Source organism: Pongo pygmaeus, chromosome 8 (genome assembly GCF_028885625.2).
Source record: "Pongo pygmaeus isolate AG05252 chromosome 8, NHGRI_mPonPyg2-v2.0_pri, whole genome shotgun sequence".
Taxonomy (NCBI): Eukaryota; Metazoa; Chordata; class Mammalia; order Primates; family Hominidae; genus Pongo; species Pongo pygmaeus.
In genome coordinates, this window is record NC_072381.2 from 74,454,349 (window position 1) to 74,479,129 (window position 24,781).

The following is a 24,781-nucleotide window of genomic DNA, read 5'->3' on the forward strand; positions in this document are numbered from 1 at the left end:
TTTCAGTTTTAAATTCTAATATGATAAATAAATAAAATATTACAACTCACATAAAACCTCCTTTGGGGCTCACTGATTTTTAAGATTGTAAAGGGATCCTGAGAATAAAAAGTTTGAACCACTGGCATGTTATTTAGAAGCTAGAGGTAAATAAACAGAAAACTGCAAAAAAGAGTTGAAAATGGTCTGTTCTTTAATAACATTTGGCTTTTAAAGCAATGTAACTCTATTAATTTGATAAAACAAATATCAATAGCCATTTCAAAACTAATAATTTCCGTTATACAAACATTATAGGATTATCTAAATTATTTAGAGAACATTTCTCGTCCTTACCAAAATGAGAGTGGAAACATCTATGAGCAATTGGATAGCCAGAAGGAGATAAGTGGAATGATTCAAATGCCCAAACTCTCTGTCAGAAGTGTTTTTGTCCTTACTCAGATGGCCAGGATGGCCTCAGCAGGCCTAAAAAAACAGTCGGTAACCGTCACTCTGACTTTAACAGCATGACCCACTTAGAAATTAGGCAGGGATCAGGCTGGCTTCTGAAAAGGTATTAAATTTACCCTGCTATGCTGAAGACTTTTGAGGGTCAGGGGGAACCATACTTTCAAACCTCCATCCATGTTAGGGAATGCTTTCATAGAAATGCCCTGACCGGCAGCATGTTTTTAGAACGCCAAATCCTCATGACACTTACAGAATGGCAGTAGGTGCCAGGCATGATTCATGGCTCAATAGAAATGAGTCAATGATTGGGATAAATAGGGCAGGTCCAGATGGTTAAAGAAAAGGACCCACCTTTCATGTACCAGGATGGCTTGCCAGATCTGCTCATTTGGCTAGCCTAGCAAGCCTGGGAAAAAAGAAGGAAGACACTGAAGAGACACATATTTCAGATGTAACTGGACTTTTGGCTGTGTATCACCATTCTGCTGTGAGGTTACTATTTCTTCTAAAATATGGCTTGGATAAATATTATGACTCATTGTTTTAGCACATTAGCAACTTCTAAACGTAATTTGAATGTGTTATTCTGACTCACCAGTAATAACGCTTGTTAAAAGAATGATTACTCAGAGTCTTTCTTTAACCATGTCCCAGCCCTTCCAAAGTCCCTATCCCAACTTCTGTTATTCCCTCTCCTAACACCCTGTTCTTTTCCTTTCCAGAACTTTTATATATTTTATAATTATATATTTATTTGTAGGTTTATTTGTTTTAATGTCTCTCTTCCTTACTGGACAATAAACACAAGGGCTAAAATTATCTCGTTTGTTTTGTTTACCTCAGTCTATCCCACACCTAGCACAGTGTATGGTACATTTTAGCTGCTCAAAACATATTTGTTGTATGAATGCTAACTGAATAACTCAACTAGGGTCATTATAGCCTCAAGTTTTTTTCATTTTCATTTTTTCAAGAAGGCTTGGGCACCAGAAAAGGACTTTCCTTTAATTGTCTTTGCTCAGCTTCATTTAACAATGCTTGATCTCTTAAGTGAAGAATGTGGGGCCTAAAACACAGCCAAAAAGTAGTACATTTACTTACTCACATTTCCAGCTCTCTCCAAGCATCAGAGTAACTCTTCTTCATATACAGAGTGCAACTGGAGTATATTGGACAATAAGATAATAATAAATGTTGTCTAATAAAGTTATGTTGAATTTTGTGACACAATTTGTGTGTCCTGTTTGACTGCTACTGAGTTAGTAAACTTAAGTCTTCATGTCCATGTTCCACTCATGGGAGGGTAGGAGTGTAAGTGGGAGGATATGTCTATGTTTTAAGTGTTACTAAAATTTATTGAGTTCTGGTTGGGCACAGTGGCTCACGCCTGTAATCCCAGCACTTTGGGAGGCTGAGGCAGGTGGATCACTTGGTCAGGAGTTCGAGACCAGCCTGGTCAACATGGCGAAACCTCCATCTCTACTAAAAATACAAAAATTAGCCAGGCATGGTAGCGCGTGCCTGTAATCCCAGCTACTCGGGAGGCTGAGGCATGAGAATCGCTTGAACCCAGGAGACAAAGGTTGCAGTGAGCCAAGATCATGGCACTGTACTCCAGCCTGGGTGAAGGAGTGAGACCTGTCTCAAAAAAAATAATAAAATAAAATAAAATAAAATAATTTATTGAGTTCTTCCAGGCAGAGACTTCTTGGTAACTTAAGAAAAGCATAAGTAGGTAGTGGCTAATACCAAGACATCAATACCACCCCTTACCACATATCCTATTTTATTTTATTTTATTTATTTATTTTTTTATTTTTTTGAGATGGAGTCTTGCTCTGTCACCAGGCTGGAGTGCAGTGGCGCGATTTTGGCTCACTGCAACCTCCACCTCCCATGTGCAAGTGATTCTCCTGCCTCAGCCTCCGGAGTAGCTGGGACTACAGGAGCACACCAACATGCCCAGCTAATTTTTGTGTTTTTAGTAGAGACAGGGTTTCAACTTGTTAGCCAGGATGGTCTCAATCTCTTGACCTCGTGATCCACCCGCCTCGGCCTCCCAAAGTGCTGGGATTACAGGCATGAGCCACCACGCCCGGCCCACATATCCTATTTTAGATATAACAAAAGAGAGGATGAATAAATATGAAGATGAAAACAGTTCCTAAAATAGTTTTTTTTAAACATTAAATTACTTTGAGGAGGGGTGACTAGAAAGTTTTTATTGTCTCCTCTAGAAATCTTTTTCTTTGTCTCATAGTACTTATTACTAAATTGCCACATAATTTACTTATTTATTAAATATAATATTTATCTGTTCTCCTTCACCTCATCTAAATGTAATATGGCAGGAAACTTTGCTTTATTTACTGATGAATCCCAAGTATCTGGAATAGTCCCTGATAGTAGTGAGATTAGTAGGGAGTGCTGAATGAATTGTTATTGAATGAATGAACAAATGAACATCTTAAATTTTTTAGTTTTGTTGTTATTGTTAATTCAATGTACTTGAATTTTTGCATATTATAGATTTTGAAGAATGATTTCTTCCCTTCTTCTGTTTGCTATGTTAACTCTTTCTTTTAGAGTAAGTTCTTCCATTTATTCAATTTAGAGCCTCTCATGATGTTGACTTCTTAGCTTTTTGAAAATCTTGCTTTTTTGTGGAGGTTGGCTCTGATTACAGGGGGATATGTTTGGTGATTGCTGGGGAGGAGCAGACTGTAATTTCAGGTAGGCAGGTACTGTGTACCAGTAGCTCCTCAGTCCTCCTGGCTATCTGGGATGCTGCCCTGCTTATCCAGCACACATTGGCTCCTCTGGCTTCCGTGTAAATTGGCAGTGCTTGTGGCTCAGCCCAAGCAGGGGAAGCAGGAGGCACTGATCTACATAGCTGCTCTGAATGTAGCTCCCAGATTAATCACCCTGACTGCCCTGGGCCCCCTCTCGCTTATTGTATCTTTTGCCCCTGAGCCTGGAGCATGTCCAGAGAGTTCCTTATGCCGCAACAGTCCTCTCTGGGATACAATTCGGGCTTTGGGTTCTCTTGTCAATCAAGTTCCATCTGCTTAGAGGCAGATTTACCATGAAACCAATGAAGCTTCAGGGTTCTTCACCTACATGGCTCCATTTCAAAGCCCTGTACCCAATTGGATATTTACAATTTGCATTATTTATCTTAAAGAGGACTTCCCAAACTGTGTACACTTCAGGACCCACAAAACTTGACTCTCTTCCATCTATATGCTTTCTACCTTTGAGAAATTTGTTAAAATTTCAGGTCTATAGGCTGGGCATGGTGGCTCACGCCTGTAATCCCAGCACTTTGGGAGGCTGAGGCAAGCGGATTGTGTGAGGTCAGGAGTTTGAGACTAGCCTGGCCAATATGGCAGAACTCGTCTCTACTAAAAATACAAAAATTAGCTGGGCATGATGGCAGGCACCTATAATCCCAGCTACTATGGAGGCTGAGGCAGGAGAATTGCTTGAACCAAGAAGGTGGTGGTTACAGTGAGCCAAGATCATGCCACTGCACTCCAGCCTGGGTGACAGAGCAAGACTCGATCTCAAAAAAAAAAAAAAAAAAAAAAAAAATTTGAGGTCTACACATGGCATTCTATATGGTTTTCCAGTTAGGTTTTGGGGTGTTGGAAGAGAAGATAGGCCCATGTGCTCAGTCTACCATTTTGGGATGATGATGCCCTTTTCACTGCTAAACTACTTCTAATTTGCCTTTGGTGCCCATTACCCTCTCAAACTACTCTTACTGAGGTCATTATGGCCTCCATGTTATTAAATCAAATGATACTTTTCAGTTTTCATCTTATTTGACCTCTAATTAGTATTCACTGTAGTCAACTACTTAATCTCTCTTGAAGCAACTCTTCCTTTTTATGACTGCCCTATATCCCCCCTACCATTTGGGATGTTCCTTGCCAATTTCCTTTAGGGGATTTTTGTCATCTACCCAAACTTTAAATCTTGGCATTCCTTTGCAGTATGGTCTGGACAGCAGTGATACTTGAAGTAATTAACTGCTGATTCAGAATGGATGCCACTACCAATCAGAAAGATGTAAACCATAACCAGCCTCAAGGGCTATAGCAGTTGTACTAATTAAATACCACACTTGGGGCTTGGGGCCAATTATCTTCTGACAAAAATATGAGAAAGAAAATTGAGGTCAATTTTGTACTTGAACAAAAATGCAAAACCCTCTTAAAAATTAGCAAACCGAGGGGGAGGAGCCAAGATGGCCGAATAGGAACAGCTCCGGTCTACAGCTCCCAGCGCGAGCGACGCAGAAGACGGGTGATTTCTGCATTTCCATCTGAGGTACCGTGTTCATCTCACTAGGGAGTGCCAGACAGTGGGCGCAGGTCAGTGGGTGAGTGCACCGTGCGCCAGCCGAAGCAGGGGCGAGGCATTGCCTCACTCGGGAAGCGCAAGGGGTCAGGGAGTTCCCTTTCCAGGGGTGACAGACGGCACCTGGAAAATCGGGCCACTCCCACCCGAATACTGTGCTTTTCCGACGGGCTTAGGAAACGGTGCCCCAGGAGAGTATAGCCCGCACCTGGCTCAGAGGGTCCTACGCCCACGGAGTCTCGCTGATTGCTAGCACAGCAGTCTGAGATCAAACAGCAAGTCGGCAGCGAGGCTGGGGGAGGGGCGCCCGCCATTGCCCAGCCTCGCTTAGGTAAACAAAGCAGCCGGGAAGCTTGAACTGGGTGGAGCCCACCACAGCTTAAGGAGGCCTGCCTGCCTCTGTAGGCTCCACCTCTGGGGGCAGGGCACAGACAAACAAAAAGACAGCAGTAACCTCTGCAGACTTAAATGTCCCTGTCTGACAGCTTTGAGGAGAGCAGTGGTTCTCCCAGCACGCAACTGGAGATCTGAGAACCAGCTGACTGCCTCCTCAAGTGGGTTCCTGACCCCTGACCCCCGAGCAGCCTAACTGGGAGGCACCCCCCAGCAGGGGCAGACTGATACCTCACACGGCCGGCCAGGTACTCCAACAGACCTGCAGCTGAGGGTCCTGTCTGTTAGAAGGAAAACTAACAGAAAGGACATCCACACCAAAAACCCATCTGTACATCACCATCATCAAAGACCAAAAGTAGATAAAACCACAAAGATGGAGAAAAAACGGAGCAGAAAAACTGGAAACTCTAAAAAGCAGAGTACCTCTCCTCCTCCAAAGGAATGCAGTTCCTCACCAGCAACGGAACAAAGCTGGATGGAGAATGACTTTGATGAGCTGAGAGAAGAAGGCTTCAGACGATCAAATTACTCCGAGCTACGGGAGGATATTCAAACCAAAGGCAAAGAAGTTGAAAACTTTGAAAAAAATTTAGAAGAATGTATAACTAGAATAACCAATACAGAGAAGTGCTTAAAGGAGCTGATGGAGCTGAAAACCAAGGCTCGAGAACTACGTGAAGAATGCAGAAGCCTCAGGAGCCGATGCGATCAAATGGAAGAAAGGGTATCAGCCCTGGAAGATGAAATGAATGAAATGAAGCGAGAAGGGAAGTTTAGAGAAAAAAGAATAAAAAGAAACGAGCAAAGCCTCCAAGAAATGTGGGACTATGTGAAAAGACCAAATCTACGTCTGATTGGTGTACCTGAAAGTGACGGGGAGAATGGAAACAAGTTGGAAAACACTCTGCAGGATATTATCCAGGAGAACTTCCCCAATCTAGCAAGGCAGGCCAACATTCAGATTCAGGAAATACAGAGAACGCCACAAAGATACTCCTCGAGAAGAGCAACTCCAAGACACATAATTGTCAGATTCACCAAAGTTGAAATGAAGGAAAAAATGTTAAGGGCAGCCAGAGAGAAAGGTCAGGTTACCCTCAAAGGGAAGCCCATCAGACTAACAGCGGATCTCTCGGCAGAAACCCTACAAGCCAGAAGAGAGTGGGGGCCAATATTCAACATTCTTAAAGAAAAGAATTTTCAACCCAGAATTTCATATCCTGCCAAACTAAGCTTCATAAGTGAAGGAGAAATAAAATACTTTACAGACAAGCAAATGCTGAGAGATTTTGTCACCACCAGGCCTGCCCTAAAAGAGCTCCTGAAGGAAGCGCTAAACATGGAAAGGCACAACCGGTACCAGCCACTGCAAAATCATACCAAAATGTAAAGACCGTCGAGACTAGGAAGAGACTGCATCAACTAACGAGCAAAATAACCAGCTAACATCATAATGACAGGATCAAATTCACACATAACAATATTAACTTTAAATGTAAATGGACTAAATGCTCCAATTAAAAGACACAGACTGGCAAATTGGATAAAGACTCAAGACCCATCAGTGTGCTGTATTCAGGAAACCCATCTCACATGCAGAGACACACATAGGCTCAAAATAAAAGGATGGAGGAAGATCTACCAAGCAAATGGAAAACAAAAAAAGGCAGGGGTTGCAATCCTAGTCTCTGAGAAAACAGACTTTAAACCAACAAAGATCAAAAGAGACAAAGAAGGCCATTACATAATGGTAAAGGGATCAATTCAACAAGAAGAGCTAACTATCCTAAATATATATGCACCCAATACAGGAGCACCCAGATTCATAAAGCAAGTCCTGAGTGACCTACAAAGAGACTTAGACTCCCAGACAATAATAATGGGAGACTTTAACACCCCACTGTCAACATTAGACAGATCAACGAAACAGAAAATCAACAAGGATACCCAGGAATTGAACTCAGCTCTGCACCAAGCGGACCTAATAGACATCTACAGAACTCTCCACCCCAAATCAACAGAATATACATTTTTTTCAGCACCACACCACACCTATTCCAAAATTGACCATATACTTGGAAGTAAAGCTCTCCTTAATAAATGTAAAAGAACAGAAATTATAACAAACTATCTCTCAGATCACAGTGCAATCAAGCTAGAACTCAGGATTAAGAATCTCACTCAAAACCGCTCAACTACGTGGAAACTGAACAACCTGCTCCTGAATGACTACTGGGTACATAACGAAATGAAGGCAGAAATAAAGATGTTCTTTGAAACCAACGAGAACCAAGACACAACATACCAGAATCTCTGGGATGCATTCAAAGCAGTGTGTAGAGGGAAATTTATAGCACTAAATGCCCACAAGAGAAAGCAGGAAAGATCCAAAATTGACACCCTAACATCACAATTAAAAGAACTAGAAAAGCAAGAGCAAACACATTCAAAAGCTAGCAGAAGGCAAGAAATAACTAAAATCAGAGCAGAACTGAAGGAAATAGAGACACAAAAAACCCTTCAAAAAATAAATGAATCCAGGAGCTGGTTTTTTGAAAGGATCAACAAAATTGATAGACCGCTAGCAAGATTAATAAAGAAAAAAAGAGAGAAGAATCGGGATATCACCACCGATCCCACAGAAATACAAACTACCATCAGAGAATATTACAAACACCTCTACGCAAATAAACTAGAAAATCTAGAAGAAATGGATAAATTCCTCAACACATACACCCTCCCAAGACTAAACCAGGAAGAAGTTGAATCTCTGAATAGACCAATAACAGGAGCTGAAATTGTGGCAATAATCAATAGCTTACCAACCAAAAAAAGTCCAGGACCAGATGGGTTCACGGCCGAATTCTACCAGAGGTACAAGGAGGAGCTGGTACCATTCCTTCTGAAACTATTCCAATCAATAGAAAAAGAGGGAATCCTCCCTAACTCATTTTATGAGGCCAGCATCATCCTGATACCAAAGCCTGGCAGAGACACAACAAAAAAAGAGAATTTTAGACCAATATCCTTGATGAACATTGATGCAAAAATCCTCAATAAAATACTGGCAAACAGAATCCAGCAGCACATCAAAAAGCTTATCCACCATGATCAAGTGGGCTTCATCCCTGGGATGCAAGGCTGGTTCAATATACGCAAATCAATAAATGTAATCCAGCATATAAACAGAACCAAAGTCAAAAACCACATGATTATCTCAATAGATGCAGAAAAGGCCTTTGACAAAATTCAACAACCCTTCATGCTAAAAACTCTCAATAAATTAGGTATTGATGGGTCGTATCTCAAAATAATAAGAGCTATTTATGACAAACCCACAGCCAATATCATACTGAATGGGCAAAAACTGGAAGCATTCCCTTTGAAAACTGGCACAAGACAGGGATGCCTTCTCTCACCACTTCTATTCAACATAGTGTTGGAAGTTCTGGCCAGGGCAATTAGGCAAGAGAAGGAAATCAAGGGTATTCAATTAGGAAAAGAGGAAGTCAAATTGTCCCTGTTTGCAGATGACATGATAGTATATCTAGAAAACCCCATTGTCTCAGCCCAAAATCTCCTTAAGCTGATAAGCAACTTCAGCAAAGTCTCAGGATACAAAATCAATGTACAAAAATCACAAGCATTCTTATACATCAATAACAGACAAACAGAGAGCCAAATCATGAGTGAACTCCCATTCACAATTGCCTCAAAGAGAATAAAATACCTAGGAATCCAACTTACAAGGGATGTGAAGGACCTCTTCAAGGAGAACTACAAACCACTGCTCAAGGAAATAAAAGAGGATACAAACAAATGGAAGAACATTCCATGCTCATGGGTAGGAAGAATCAATATCATGAAAATGGCCATCCTTCCCAAGGTAATTTACAGATTCAATGCCATCCCCATCAAGTTACCAATGACTTTCTTCACAGAATTGGAAAAAACTACTTTAAAGTTCATATGGAACCAAAAAAGAGCCCGCATCGCCAAGTCAATCCTAAGCCAAAAGAACAAAGCTGGAGGCATCACGCTACCTGACTTCAAACTATACTACAAGGCTACAGTAACCAAAACAGCATGGTACTGGTACCAAAACAGAGATATAGATCAATGGAACAGAACAGAGCCGTCAGAAATAATGCCACATATCTACAACTATCTGATCTTTGACAAACCTGACAAAAACAAGAAATGGGGAAAGGATTCCCTATTTAATAAATGGTGCTGGGAAAACTGGCTAGCCATATGTAGAAAGCTGAAACTGGATCCCTTCCTTACACCTTATACAAAAATCAATTCAAGATGGATTAAAGACTTAAATGTTAGACCTAAAACCATAAAAACCCTAGAAGAAAACCTAGGCAATACCATTTAGGACATAGGCATGGGCAAGGACTTCATGTCTAAAACACCAAAAGCAATGGCAACAAAAGCCAGAATTGACAAATGGGATCTAATTAAACTAAAGAGCTTCTGCACAGCAAAGGAAACTACCATCAGAGTGAACAGGCAGCCTACAAAATGGGAGAAAATTTTCGCAACCTACTCATCTGACAAAGGGCTAATATCCAGAATCTACAATGAACTCCAACAAATTTACAAGAAAAAAACAAACAACCCCATCGAAAAGTGGGCGAAGGACATGAACAGACACTTCTCAAAAGAAGACATTTATGCAGCCAGAAAACACATGACAAAATGCTCACCAGCACTGGCCATCAGAGAAATGCAAATCAAAACCACAATGAGATACCATCTCACACCAGTTAGAATGGCAATCATTAAAAAGTCAGGAAACAACAGGGCTGGAGAGGATGTGGAGAAATAGGAACACTTTTACACTGTTGGTGGGACTGTAAACTAGTTCAACCCTTGTGGAAGTCAGTGTGGCGATTCCTCAGGGATCTAGAACTAGAAATTCCATTTGACCCAGCCATCCCATTACTGGGTATATACCCAAAGGACTATAAATCATGCTGCTATAAAGACACATGCACACGTATGTTTATTGCGGCATTATTCACAATAGCAAAGACTTGGAACCAACCCAAATGTCCAACAATGATAGACTGGATTAAGAAAATGTGGCACATATACACCATGGAATACTATGCAGCCATAAAAAATGATGAGTTCACGTTCTTTGTAGGGACATGGATGAAATTGGAAATCATCATTCTCAGTAAACTATGGCAAGAACAAAAAACCAAACACTGCATATTCTCACTCATAGGTGGGAATTGAACAATGAGAACACATGGACACAGGAAGGGGAACATCACACTTCGGCGACTGTTGTGGGGTGGGGGGAGGGGGGAGGGATAGCATTGGGAGATATATCTAATGCTAGATGACGAGTTGGTGGGTGCAGCGCACCAGCATGGCACATGTATACATATGTAACTTACCTGCACGTTGCGTACATGTACCATAGAGCCCAAAGTATAATAATAATAATAATAATAATAATAAAAAGAAAAAAAAATTAGCAAACCAAATCTTGAAATATATAAAAAGATAGTGGATTATGACAAAATTGTGTTTATCCAAAGAATTCAAGATTGGTTTAGCATTATAAAATCAATATTCTTTACCATACTAACAGGGTAAAGGGGAAAACCACATGATAAGTTCAATAAATGCAGAAAATGTGCTCAGAAAAATTCAACATCCATTCACGATTTTTAAAAATCTTAGTATTTTAGACATCAGAACTTACAACAAAATCCTACATAATATGTTATTATAGAGCTAGAAAGCATTCTCTTCAAGATCAGAAATAAGACTAGAGCATGTACTGAACAGAACAAGACACTGCTGTTTAACATTGTACCAAAGGATTTAGCCAGCTCAAAACAGCAAAAATAATGAAATACGAAATAGAGGATTATAAAGGAAGAACATACCCAAAAATTTATAGATAGATTTCCATAAATTTAGCGGTGGTTGAATGAGGAAAAGTCCTCCAAAGGAGAATTGTTTTATGAATTTAACAAGGTTATAGAAGTTGATTGTATTTCGATTACATAACAAACATAGAAAGATTTTTAACAATGATACCATTAATAATAGCATTAAAAAAATAGCATTAAAAATGAGATGCCTATGAATAAAGCTAACCAAGGATTTGTAAGACCCAGAGAAAAGATTACAAATCTTTTTTGAAAGAAATTAAAGAATACCGCCTATGAAGGCTGGCATAGTGGCTCACACCTGTAGTCCCTGCTACTCAGGGCAACCAGGCAGGAGGATCACCTGAACCTGGGAGTTCAAGATTACAGTAAGCTATCATTGTGCCACTGCACTCCATCCTGGGTAACAGAAATTAAAGAATACCTTTGAAAATGGAGAAATATACCATGTCCTTGACTATGAAAGCTCAGTATTTTAAAGATGTCAAATTCCCCTAAATTGATATACAGATTCAATGCAATTCCAAAAATCTTATTAGGGTTTTTTTTTTTTTTTTTTTTTTTTTTGAGACAGTCTTGATCTGTTGCCCAGGCTGGAGTGCACTGACATGATCTCGGCTCACTGCAACCCCCACCTCCTAAGTTCAAGCGATTCTCCTGCCTCAGCCTCCCAAGTAACTGAGACTGCAGGTGCCCGCCACTATGCTCTGCTAATTTTTGTATTTTTGGTAGAGACGGGGTTTCACCATGTTGGCCAGGCTGGTCTTGAACTCCTGACCTCAAGTAATCCTCCCGCCTTGGCCTCCCAAAGTGCTGGGATTACAGGCGTAAGCCCCCATGCCTGGCCTAGATTTTAAAACTTGGTAAGAGGATTCCAAAATTTATATTATAGGGCAAAAGAGCAAGAAAGGCCGAAAATCCTTAAAATGAAAAATTTGGAAACCAAGAGCTGTGAAAAGCCCATTATAACGAGATAAATAAATCACAGGAAAATAAGAGAAAGCCCATAGGTTTATGGAATTTCAATTTATGATGAGCTGATGCTATAGATCAGTGGGGAAAAGATGTACTTTTCCATCAACTGGTGCTAGAATAATTGGCCAGCCAATCTTAAAAAATGAAAATGGGTTCCCGGCTTTACATTATACACAAAAATCAACTTTAAGTGGATTAAAAACTTATATGTGAAAGACAAAATTACAAAATTTTTAGAAGACAAAATACAAGAATATCTTTATGACTTTGAGGTTAGGAAGAATTTCTTAAACTGGATGCAAACTACAAAAACCAACATCATAAAGGAAAAAATTAATTAATTTGGAGCTAAAGTTAAGAATATCTAATTATCTAAAGATAAACTAAAATAAAATAAAAATAAAAAGAGGAAATAGAAAAATAAATGAAACCAGAAGAGGATATTTTCATAACGTGTTATATGACTAGTATCCAGTAGTATCCAGGATATCGCTCTTTTTTTTTTTGAGAGGGTGAGAGGGAGTTTCACTCTTGTCACCCAGGCTGGAGTGCAATGGCATGATCTCGGCTCACTGTAACCTCCACCTCCCAGGTTCAAGCAATTCTCCTGCCTCAGCCTCCCGAGTAGCTGGGATTACAGGTGCCCGCCACCACGGCTGGCTAATTTTTATATTTTTAGTAGAGACGGGGTTTCACCATGTTGGCCAGGCTAGTCTCGAACTCCTGACCTCAGGTGATCCACCTGCCTCTGCCTCCCAAAGTGCTGGGATTACAGGCGTGAGCCACCACACCCGGTTTATCCAGGATATTTTAAAAGTTTTATAAATCAATAAGAAAAGAACAAACAATCCAATAGAAAAATGGGTGAAAGATGTAAACAGGCCCTTCATAAAACATGAGTCCTGAAAGGTCAATAAACAAAAAAATTTCAACCTCATTTGTAACTGTGGAAATGAAAATTAAAACCACTTGAGATAATACTTCATACCCATCAGACTGGCAAAAATGTGAAAGTCTGGTATGGGTTGAGCATCCCAAATCCAAAAATATGTAATCCAAAATGCTACAAAAATTTAAAACTTTCTGAGTGCTGACAACACTCAAAGGAAATGTTTATTAGAGCCAGTCTCATCTGAGATTTGAAATTCTCAGATTTGGGATGCTCAACCAGTAAGTATAATGCAATATTCCAAAATCCAATAAAAATTGAAATTTGAAACACTTCTGGTCTCAAACAATAATATCAATATTGGCAATGATGTAGAACAACCAAAACTCTTACACAATGTCAGTGGGAATGTAAATCAAAACAATTCCTTTGGAAAACAATTTGGTATTATCATAAAGTTGAAGTTATACATAATCTGCCAGCAATTTTATGCCCAACACACTCATTCACCAGGAAAAACTTGTGTACCATACTAGAACATTTGTAATGACATTGTTCATATTAGGAAAAAATCTGTAAACAACCCAAATGTATATCAATAATATATTATTCTAGCCATGCAGTAAAATACTGCATAGCAATGAAAACAAGTGGTTTAGAGTTGCGTGTAACATGGATATACTTTTTAAAGAAAAAAATTCAAGTAGTAGAAGAAAATAGACATTCTGATTCCACTTGTATCAGTTTTAAAACATGTAAAAGTTACTAATATTATTTTTAAAAAACTTTTCATTATGAAAACCTTCAAACATACATAGAGAGACTAGAACAATGTACCCCTTTGCTCACATTGCTTAACTTCAACAAATTATCAGCAGTTTGCTAGAATACAGACGGCTGAGCCTCTTGCCCAGACATCCTGATTCAGTGGGTCCGAGATGTGGCCTGTGAATTTGCCTGTCCATCAAGTCGCAGGTGAAGCTGACGCTGCTGGTCCATGGACCCACTTTGAGTAGCCTGCTCTAGGAGGCTTTTAGAATCTGACCTCTTGGAACTAGTTTAAGGCACATTAAAAAAAAAAAAAAGAGAGAGAGGAGAGAGAGAGAATCTGGCCTCTAGTCTCTCTCTATGCTTATCTCAAACCATTTCCTCCTCACTCTTTAAGATTTAGTGACATCAAGACATAGTTGGTTTCTTCAATTTCTTAAACTCACCAATTAACTTGCTGCATCAAAGTCTTCAAATTTTCTATTCCCTCAGCCTGCAACACTTTTTCCCACAGCCTACTTTGCCAGGCTAACTCTTAGCTGTCCTTTATGTCTCAGCCTTAATATCGATTTTCAAGAAAACCTTCCCAACCCACAAGGTTTGGTCCCTTTGCTATATGCTCCCTCCTTTATAACATTTATCACAATTGTAATTATATAAACAGTTATGGAATTTGTGTTTATTATCTGCGTTCCTTACTATACTCTATGCTGCATGAAGGCAGGGAATTTGGCTGTCTTGTTTGCTGCTTTAACCTTAGTGTCTATAACAGTATGGGGCACATAAATAGGCACTTAATATTTGTTGGATGAATGAATGAATGAAGGTATCTAGATTTTTCCAAAAAGTAGAAAGAAAAAGCCTCTAAATAGTGTAATATGAAATTAAGATACGCTTTTTATTTATAACTATTTTGTTTCCTACACTACTTGTAGACAAATGTCTAGAAGCAGCAATAACAAAACTTAACAGCCATAGCAGGTATCAACATCTATAAAAGGTAAATTTGGGCTGCCTCGAAAGTTTGTGTACAAGCAAACATAGGATTACCCAGCTGTACATTCCTGGGGAAAGAATTTGGAGCTGGGATACAGGAAAGGATCACGGCCATTTGCTGTGAATTCTCACAGACTCTTTCATCTCTGGGTAATACATGAATGTATTTCATTTTCTAAGACAACTCCTCCAATGAAGCTATATCCAAGAAAGATTAACAGGCTTGCAAAACACACTAGCTTCAGTGATACAGGATTCCACCCCTACTTATACAACAATTTCTACCCAATTAACTTGGAAATCAACAATATAAACAAAATAATTTTTCAACTTGTTAAACTAGGGTTACAAGAACATGGGCAAAATACTGATTATATAATACACAGGAGCACATAGGTTGGGCTTCAGTTGCCCAGTATACTCATTATATTTTCTTGCTAAGATAGCAAAAAAGGATACTATCTTTATTGACTGTGGTGTTCCTATTTAGCAAACCAAAATGTCTCATTACTTTGTTATTTTAATGTATTTTTTAAGGAAATCCTCTGAATCAAAATCTGTTTTCCTGGGTCCTGTGGAGATGGCTCAAAAGTTTCAGTGGCGAACAAACAAGCAGCGCTCCAGGCGTCTCTACCCCACCCCTCTTCAAAACCCAATAGCACTACTTTATCTTAAAAAGATATATGTGTCCCAGGATGGGCACGGTGGCTCACACCTGTAATCCCAGCACTTTGGGAGGCCGAGGCAGGCAGATGATGAGGTCAAGAGTTCAAGATCAGCCTGACCAACACGGTGAAACCCCGTCTCTACTAAAAATACAAAAATTAGCCAGGCATGGTGGCATGCGCCTGTAATCCCAGCTACTCAGGAGGCTGAGGCAGAAGAATCGCTTGAACCCAGAAGGCGGAGGTTGCAGTGAGCCAAGATCGTGCCACTGCACTCCAGCATTCCAGCCTGGGTAACAGAGTGAGACTCCATTTCAGAAAAAAAAAAAAAAAAAGATATATGTGTCCCAGGCTGGGCATGGTGGCTCACGCCTATAATCCCAGCACTTTGGGAGGGCAAGGGAGGTGGATCGCCTGAGGTCAGGAGTTCGAGATAAGCCTGGCCAACATGGTGAAACCCCATCTCTACTGAAAATACAAAAAATTAGCTGGGTGCGGTGGCAGGCACCTGTAATCCCAGTTACTTGGGAGGCTGAGGCAGAGGAATTGCTTGGAGGCAGGGGAATTGCTTGAAGCCAGGAGGTGGAGGTTGCAGTGAGCCAAGATCTGGCCATTGCACTCCAGCCTGAGTGACAGAGAGACTCTGTGTCAAAATCACTACTACTACTCCACCCTAGCACTGGACTGAACCAATTAGGAGTTGGTTCCAAGTGTTAGTTGTGTTTACAGTTCCTTTGTAAGTACAGAGATATTGTGTCAGGCTTTTCTCAGTGTCCAGGGTATTCCCTGGAATGTTTCTAGTTCTACTACTCTCTCATCTGACTTTCAGTCCTGCATTTCTGGCTGCCTGCTGGAAATGGTCCTTCTGTCTCCTCAGACTCAAATTCCCATCGACCTCCTCCACAAACCAGCCACTTCTTCCCTTGTCTCAGTCCTTGCTGGAGACCCCATCTTTCTTTCAAGTATCCAGGTCCACAAACTTGTGGAGTAAATTTTGTATACCCATCCTTCCTCTGTGGTGTGTCACCAAGTTCAGCTTGATTTCTTTTCTTCTAAACATTGCTCGCTGACATCTTTCCTCCACGTTCCTACCACACCTACCCGAGTCCAGCCAGAGCATCAGATGCCTGGCATACCTTCCACAGCTTCCTAAGTGGCTTCATGGCTTCTTTTTTTTCCAGATGTGACTTATTGTTTCAGATTAATTCTTCTTAAATCCTCCCTTTCATCTTGTTACTTCCCTATACACAACCTTAAATGGTTTCCAGTTTGTTTTGAAACCAAGTCTGAACTACTCTGCTTTGCTTTCAAGGTTCTTCAAAGTCATCTGACTCTACTCTCCTTTCCACTTTGGTCAGTGTCCTCCCTGCCATATAAAAAATATTATTATAATTAGAGCATCTGTGCCTTTCCATAAACATGTTGAAGTGACCTGGCCCGAAAGGACCCATTCCTTCCACCTACCTCTTCAACTTTATCTCTGATCTTTCTTACCTTTACCCTATGTTCTTGACATAGATGAGTACTTATGGTTCCCTGATAACACTTGCCTCGGGAGCTTTGCACTTGCTTTCCCCTCTACCCTTGGCCTGCTCTACCTCCTGTGTTAACACTTCCTTTATCATGCACTCCAGGCCAAGCAACTCATATACTCTTTTAAGCCACCACTGCCTCCTCTACAGACTCCTGTCATAGCCGTTATTATGTAATACTGCAGTGATTGATTTGTTTGCTGTCTGCCTGATTTCTAGCTATTAGACTGGGAGCCACCCTCTCAGAAGAGTTTAGATTTGGTTTCAAATCAAGATTCCTGACCTCCACTAGCTCACAATTGTTTTGTACTCCCAGTGAATCACTTTAGTAACTCAATTGATATTTGTTGAATGAGTAAATAAGAAACTTTCTACCTAAATTTTCACTATTCAAAGTTCAAGTAAAATCCTCCTACAACTCTGAAGACTTCTTTGACTTTTCTAGTCCTTCACTCCTTCTCTGACACCTGACACTACTTAAAGTTTGTACTATAAAAATTAGGATTATTTCTTTAACTGTATTGCAAGCTCCTTGAAGGCAGGGATGCATATTTATATTGTGTCTGTCATTGCATTGATCACTGTGCTGGGCACACAGTAAAAACTAAATAAACAAATAAATGTTTGCTTTCTGATTGGAGTTATATAAATTCTGTGCTTAGGAAAATGGTAGCTAATAGTCTACTTGGACAATTCTAATTCTATTCTTAATCTAATTGCAGTGATAAAATTAAGTACTAACCCATTCAGAAAATATTTAGCATATACCTACTAATTTCCTAGCATCGAACCAGTGGTTAGGATACAGGCATGAATGCTGTCAGTAAAGAAATTCTTCCCAGGAAAAATTAGCATTGCTACATGGAAACTGTGTACATTTCTTTCACTTTTAAATTTGAAGATTTGTAAATTTTTACTTGGCTGATTAAATGGTTTCTGAGTGGCCACCACATTACTTTGCTTTGTGGGGAATGTCTTCCTAATTGATATTTCTTAGTGGTGTATTGAATTCATTCTTGTATCTGAGATTGTCATGGTTGAAAAATGGGTAGGATGAGACCTGAATGATCTGGTCTAATTTTTTTAAATCAATCTATGTCCAGAAACTAATGGATTGGACAGGACTAATCTAAGTTTTGTGTATATCACAACTGGAGGGCTCACCAGCTTACTTAGACTGACCAGATGCCGCTGAGTAGTAGCTGTCACGGGGCTGTAATGACATCTCACTAGTATTACTAACCAGAGTCCCTGGGAGTATCATCAGGCACGTTCAGAGCAGAAGAGCAGACACCGCCCTGTGTTTTTCAGTTCCAACCCTTTGCTACATCTTAGGCCAACTGTCTCACTTCTGATTTAAATCTAAGTTGAGTTTCTTGTTTTCCTGTTTCTTTATCCACCAGCTCATTCAACATTTCTGAGTGGCTACTATGAGCCCAAAGCTGTGCTTGGTGCTCAAGACACAAAGGTAAAAACAACAGAATCCCTGCCCTCAAGGAGGTCAGCAGGATAACCTAATAGTCAAATGTATCTGCCATTGTAGAAATAATATTTGACATTGCCTTATGTTGCCTTTGAAAAGCAAAAATCAATATATGAATATGTCTTTGGGCCAGAATCCCTTGAATTAATATGCCTATATATAAACAAAATGCTATTATTAATACTATTATTGTTCTATAATATGAATATTATGGAATAAAAAGATGATGCCCAGATGCCCTATTTACATACAGAGAATAAATGTTAAATAGTAATGAAATCATATTCTAGTGATAATCAGGTAGTTACAAACACAAAGTAACTCTTATAGGACTCTAAATACCAGGAATTCCCTACAAAAGTAATCCACTTCAACCATATTATTCACATGTTATTCCATTATAAAATCAAAGGTAGGACATGTTACCCTGGGGGCTAAGGCTGGTTCCAGGTTTTGTGGGACCTGAAGCTCATAAATGTGGAAGGGCTCCTTTAAAAAGTAAAATAAACTTAGAATGCAAAATTAGGTATAGCCTAGGCAAGTGAGGAGTCCTGAAACTTACACTGCATTTGCCTCACAGAAAAGTTGACTATGGTAGGCAAATAAAAGATGACTATCCTCTCTATCCATCAGTCATAGTGTTGATGAAGCTGACATGGAAAGTGTATAATGCATTTAATACATGTATAATGAATCTTTAAATTGACTTTAGCCTCAGCCCAATTCTATCGGTTTTTATGCTATTATTTGGGTTTCTTTAAAGTTTAAAAAAATACTGCAGGTACTCATTGCGTAGAGATCTTTTTTAGGCTATAAACTGTAGCCCTGCACTGTCCAATAGTGTCATTAGACACATGCAGTATTGGGCACTTGAAATGTGGCTCGTGCAACTAAATAACTGAATTTTTAATTATACTTATTTATTTATTTATTTATTTATTGAAGGAGTCTCGCTCTGTCTCCCAAGCTGGAGTGCAGCGGCGCGAGCTTGGCTCACAGCAAGCTCCGCCTCCCGGGTTCACGCCAGTTTCCTGCCTCAGCCTCTCAAGTAGCTGGGACTACAGGCGCCCGCCACTATGCCCGGCTAATTTTTTTTTTTTTTTTTTTTTGTATTTTTAGTAGAGTCGGGGTTTCACCGTTTTAGCCAGGATGGTCTCGATTTCCTGACCTCGTGATCCGCCCGCCTCGGCCTCCCAAAGTGCTGGGATTACAGGCGAGAGCTACTGCGCCAGGCCTAATTTATTTATTTTGAGATGGAGCCTCCGCTCTGTAGCACAGGCTGGAGTGCAGTGGTGCGATCTCGGCTCACTACAACCTCTGCCTCCCAAGTTCAAGAAATTCTCTCTGCCTCAGCCACCTGAATAGTTGGCATTACAGATGCCTGTTACGCCCGGCTAATTTTTTTTTGTATTTTTAGTAGAGATGGGGTTTCGCCCTGTTGGCCAGGCTGGTCTCGAACTCCTGACCTCAAGTGATCTGCCTGCCTCGGCCTCCCAAACTGCTGGGATTATACGCGTAAGCCAATGCGCCTGGCCAAAATGAAGGTTGTATTCCCTAGGAAAATTTAACATCCAAATTGAAATATGCTGTCAGTGTAGAATTCAAGCCGGGTTTCAAATCCCTGGTATAATAAAAATAATGTAAAATATCTTATTAATAATTCTTATGTTGGTTACATGTTGAATGATAATGTTTTTATTTTTATTTTATTTATTTATTTATTTATTTATTTATTTATTTATTTATTTATTTTTGAGACTGAGTTTCGCTCTTGTTGCCCAGGCTGGAGTGCAGTGGCGTGATCTCGGCTCACCGCAACCTCCGTCTCCTGGGTTCAAGCGATTCTCCTGCCTCAGCCTCCGGAGTAGCTGGGATTACAGGCGCATGCCACCACGCCCGGCTAATTTTTGTATTTTTAGTAGAGATGGGGTTTCTCCATGTTGGTCAGGCTGGTCTCGAGCTCCCGACCTCAGGTGATCGGCTGGCCTTGGCCTCCCAAAATGCTGAGATTACAGGCGTGAGCCACTGCGCCCAGCCTACGATAATGTTTTTAATATGTTAGTTAAATAATTTATTAACTTTAATTTCACCTGGTTCTTTTTAGTTTTTAAAAATGTAGCTACTAGAGAAATTAAAACTACATACGTGACTTGGTTTACATTTCTATTGGACAAAGCTGCTTTAGACACCGACTACTTTTCTCAAAGGTAGTATATAATTTTGTAAACCACATACTTAAATGATAATACTTGGGAGGGTCATGGTAGATGGAAAGCAACGTTACTCAACATTACCAATGGGACATTTTTACCTTACTTGAGGTGGTGGAATCCCTACCACTATGCAATCCAACTGTACTCGAGTTCCTTCTGGAACTTCTCTGCTCCGTAACTTTTGAGTGAACCGGGGAGGTTGCCCCAGAGGTTCTTCATAGTACAGAGATGAAGGGGAAGACCCTGGTGTGGTGTCTCCACCAGCCGCCTCACTGGCAGCCTGCTCCGCTTCACGCCTCTTGGCTTCCTGCTGTTCAAGGGCGTGATTCACTTCATTATCCCTGGTATCCGCAGGGATAGGGATGGGAACAGAAGATCTTTCTCGTCTTTCTGACAGATCTGAGAAACTGGAGCTGTTTTCCTGCATAACTTTGTTTTGAGATTCCAGTTTACTCTTGTGGTTTTTGCAGGCACGAGGTCTAATCCTTTTGGAGCTGTGGGATTTGAAAAGGGAGGATAGCTCTTCAATGAAGTCGGCAGCCTTATTTAAAAATACTTTTTTGGACTGGGTTTCAGAACAATACTGTGGCCTTTTTGCCTCCTGGGGGCTTTCTTTGGAGCTGGTGGGACTTCGAGGGTTATCCTGGCAGAAGTTAGGCTCAAAACTTAAATTAGGTGAGTGTTTCATCTGATCAGGAGAAAGTCGTTTTCTAGCTTGAGTTTCATCTGCCTTCTCCAAAGGGTCGTGATTGATGGCCAGTCTTGCCAGATTGACACTTTCATCTAATTCTTCTTGGCTCAGAAAGGCTGAAAGATCTGGAAGGTCATCTTGGCCTCCGCCTCCTTCAGCGGCCTCAGAAGGACTGCCGAAATGGAAAGGGTTGGAGGAGGGCTCCGCTCGACTCCTCTCATTGTTTCCCCGATGTCTGGTTTCAGCTAAATAGCTCTCTCTTAGAAGCTGAGATATGGAAGTAGAAGCTTCTATGCTGTCGTCTTGCATGCTGTCACAAAATAATAATAACAAAAAGTTTGGATCATTTCTAGGGAATAACAAGTCTGTGTCTATTATAGCACTGCAGATTCGTTAGAAATTAAAGCGCAAAATAAAGAATTGCCTAATTTTAATACTTTCGCAAACTTTTAATTAATTTATTTATTTTTGAGACAAGGTCTCACTTTGTCACCCAGGCTGGAGTGCAGTGATGCAATCTCAGCTCACTGCACCTCCACCTCATGGGCTCAAGCGATCCTCCCACCTCACCCTTGCACATAGCTGGGACTACAGGCATGTGCCACCACACCCAGCTAATTTTTGTATTTTTTGCAAGACAAGGTTTTGCCTGTTGCCCAGGCTGGTCTCGAGCTCCTGGGCTCAGGTGATTCGCTCACCTCAGCCTCCCAAAGTGCTGGGATTATAGGAGTGAGCCACCGTGCCTTCCCCCTTTTACAAACTTTAAAGACTTAAATATTACTCTCAAATTATGAAATAAATAAGAACAGAATGAAATTTCCCTGAAATTGAAAATAAAGACCTGGATGATTACCACTTTATTAAACTCTTTAAATGCAAGTTCAGTTGTGAAGGCCATGACATAACTATAATAATATTAAATAACATTTCTAAGCCTGATATTGATAACGTCAATAATGGTCTTTTAGTTATAAAGTGCTTTCATATACAGAGATTTGCTCTCCACCCTCTCCTCTTTACCTTGAATGTAATAGAATTATAGAAATTGAAAGATATTGACAACATAATCTCATCTAGTTACTGAAAATATGAACTTGATCTAGCTAGCTCATGGAAAATAAACAATGCTTTTGTTTTTTGACAAGCTTGCTAGAGACAAGCTGTTTAAATTCAATGTTGTTATTAGGCTCAACCTGTTCTTGAAAACTATGATGATTTAGCTTCTCCGTATTAGGCTACAAAGATATGAGTTAGAGCCTAGGTTTTTAAAAAATCTTAAATTAACTTTGGTTAAGACAGGAAATGAGATATAGTGGAATATGATGCTTGGCAGGAGACTTCGCTCTGTATTCTTCCCAACTTTTGAATTTTAATTATATGATATTACCTATTCAAAAAATAAATATTTTTAAAGTCTTAAGAAAGTAATATAATAATGCAAGCCAATTTTGTATTTTTAATATTATATCCATTAATTCATTCAAACATTTACTAAAGGATGGCAAATTTGTGACTTAGGCTGTCACTACTCTCTCTCATCCTTAAAAGCTGCAGCTCAGTGATTACTGTACTTTCCCCTTGACCTTGACTTTCCTAACACTCCACTCCTTCAGCCATCACCAATCAGAGATGGCAATGGAGATGAAGACTATTTGCCATTCTTGGCTACTGTGTGGGAAAGTAGAGAAAAAAGTAATCTTCTAAATATTTTCTGGCTTTAACATCCTATAACAGAACTTACTTCAGTTGATTTCTTTCCTTTCTCTTATATGATAGGGTCACTTATATCACACAAAAGGCTTCCTAGGAACTGTCCCAGTTCCCAAACTTCTAGAATGCTATCCCAAACTAACCTCTGAATTGGCAAAGTAGGCAGCCACCTTGAGAGGCAATTAGAGATGACTGAAAGGACCATCCATAGCAAAATATTTTTCCTACCTACTTGCCACGGACTGAGATTGCCCCTACTAGAGCTACTTATTTGGATGAAGTCTATTATGCCTTTTAAAAAAGATTAATTTAAAATGCAAAGGTGACAGGGCGCAGTGGCGCACACCTACGATCCCAGCACTTTGGGAGGCCAAAGCGGGAGGATCACCTGAGGTCAGGAGTTTGAGACTAGCCTGAGCAGCATGGTAAAACCCTGTCTCTACCAAAAATACAAAAAATTAGCTGGGCGTGGTGGTGGGTGCCTGTAATTCCAGCTACTCGGGAGGCTGGGACAGGATAATTACTTGAACCCAGGAAGCAGAGGTTGCAGTGAGCCAAGATCGCACCATTGCACTCCAGCCTGGGCAACAAGAGCAAAACTCTGTCTCAATAAATAAATAAATAAATAAATAAATAAATAAAATAAAATGCAAAGGTGTTGGAGGGCAAAGATTTGTCTACAAAGGTGTTTATCACATGATAATATTTAAAAATTGGAACCATGTTCAGTAATAAGAAATTAGTTAATTAAATTATGACATACTCATTAAATAGAACTATATGGCTATTCATTAAATTTTATGGAACAGTGAATAATATACAAAATAGTATATGAAAGTATAGTTGATACCCCAATTGAAAATCTTCCTCATTTGTGCACCAACTACATGGAGGAACAGTTAAAGATAATATGAAATAAGGTGCAAAATGTTATTTGAAAATGTAATTAATACACCGAAAATCCTCATTTGTAACTCAACTATTTCTTTAGCCTTGTTTAAGTTTCTGTTTCTGTTTCTGTTTAGATGGGGGGGAAATTAAGTGCCTTATAAATCAGGATGGCTTTCTCTGTATTCATTGGACATTACTGTTTATTGTGGTTTTTTAAATTTCCTTCCTTCCTTCCTTCCTTTCCTTCCTTCCTTCCTTCCTCTCTCCCTCCCTCCCTCTCTCTCTCTTTCTCTCTCTCTCTCTCTTTCTTTCTTTCTCTCTCTCTCTTTCTTTTCCTTCCTTCCTTCCTTCCTTCTTTCTTTCTTTCTTTCTTTCTTTCTTTCTTTCTTTCTTTCTTTCTTTCTTTCTTTCTTTCTCTCTCTCTCTCTTTCTTTTCTTTCTTTCTTTCTCTTTCCAGGGTCTCACTCCCTCACCCAGGATGGGGCACAGTGGCATGATCATAGCTCACTGTAGCCTTAAACTCCTGGATTCAAGCAATTCTCCCTCCTCAACCTCCCAAGTAGCTGGGACTACAGCCACACACCACCACACCTGGCTAATATTTAAATTTTCTGTAGGAACGAGGTCTCTCTGTATTGCCCAGGCTGGTCTCCAACTCAAAGAACCTCAAGTGATCCTCCCACCTCCATCTCCCAAAGCTCTGGGATTACAGGCATGAGGCATTGTGCTGAGCCTGTATATTGTGTTTTAATGTGACTTTGTCTTTTACTCTTTATTTTGAGATAGCTTTTACATTGAGGTAACATGGAATGAGCATTGGCCTTGGTACCAGA

At 40.0% G+C, this 24,781-nt stretch overlaps 1 protein-coding gene across 2 annotated transcripts in view; it reads right to left on the reverse strand.

Annotated features, from left to right (window-relative positions):
- The window catches only part of MYPN (myopalladin), a 111,763-nt gene that overhangs the window by 74,646 nt on the left and 12,336 nt on the right, over window positions 1-24,781 (reverse strand). For both annotated transcript variants that reach the window (XM_063670558.1, XM_054436699.2), the window contains one exon: window positions 20,755-21,657. In XM_063670558.1, the coding sequence (XP_063526628.1) occupies window positions 20,755-21,657 (903 nt within the window). The remainder of the gene's footprint in view (window positions 1-20,754; window positions 21,658-24,781) is intronic.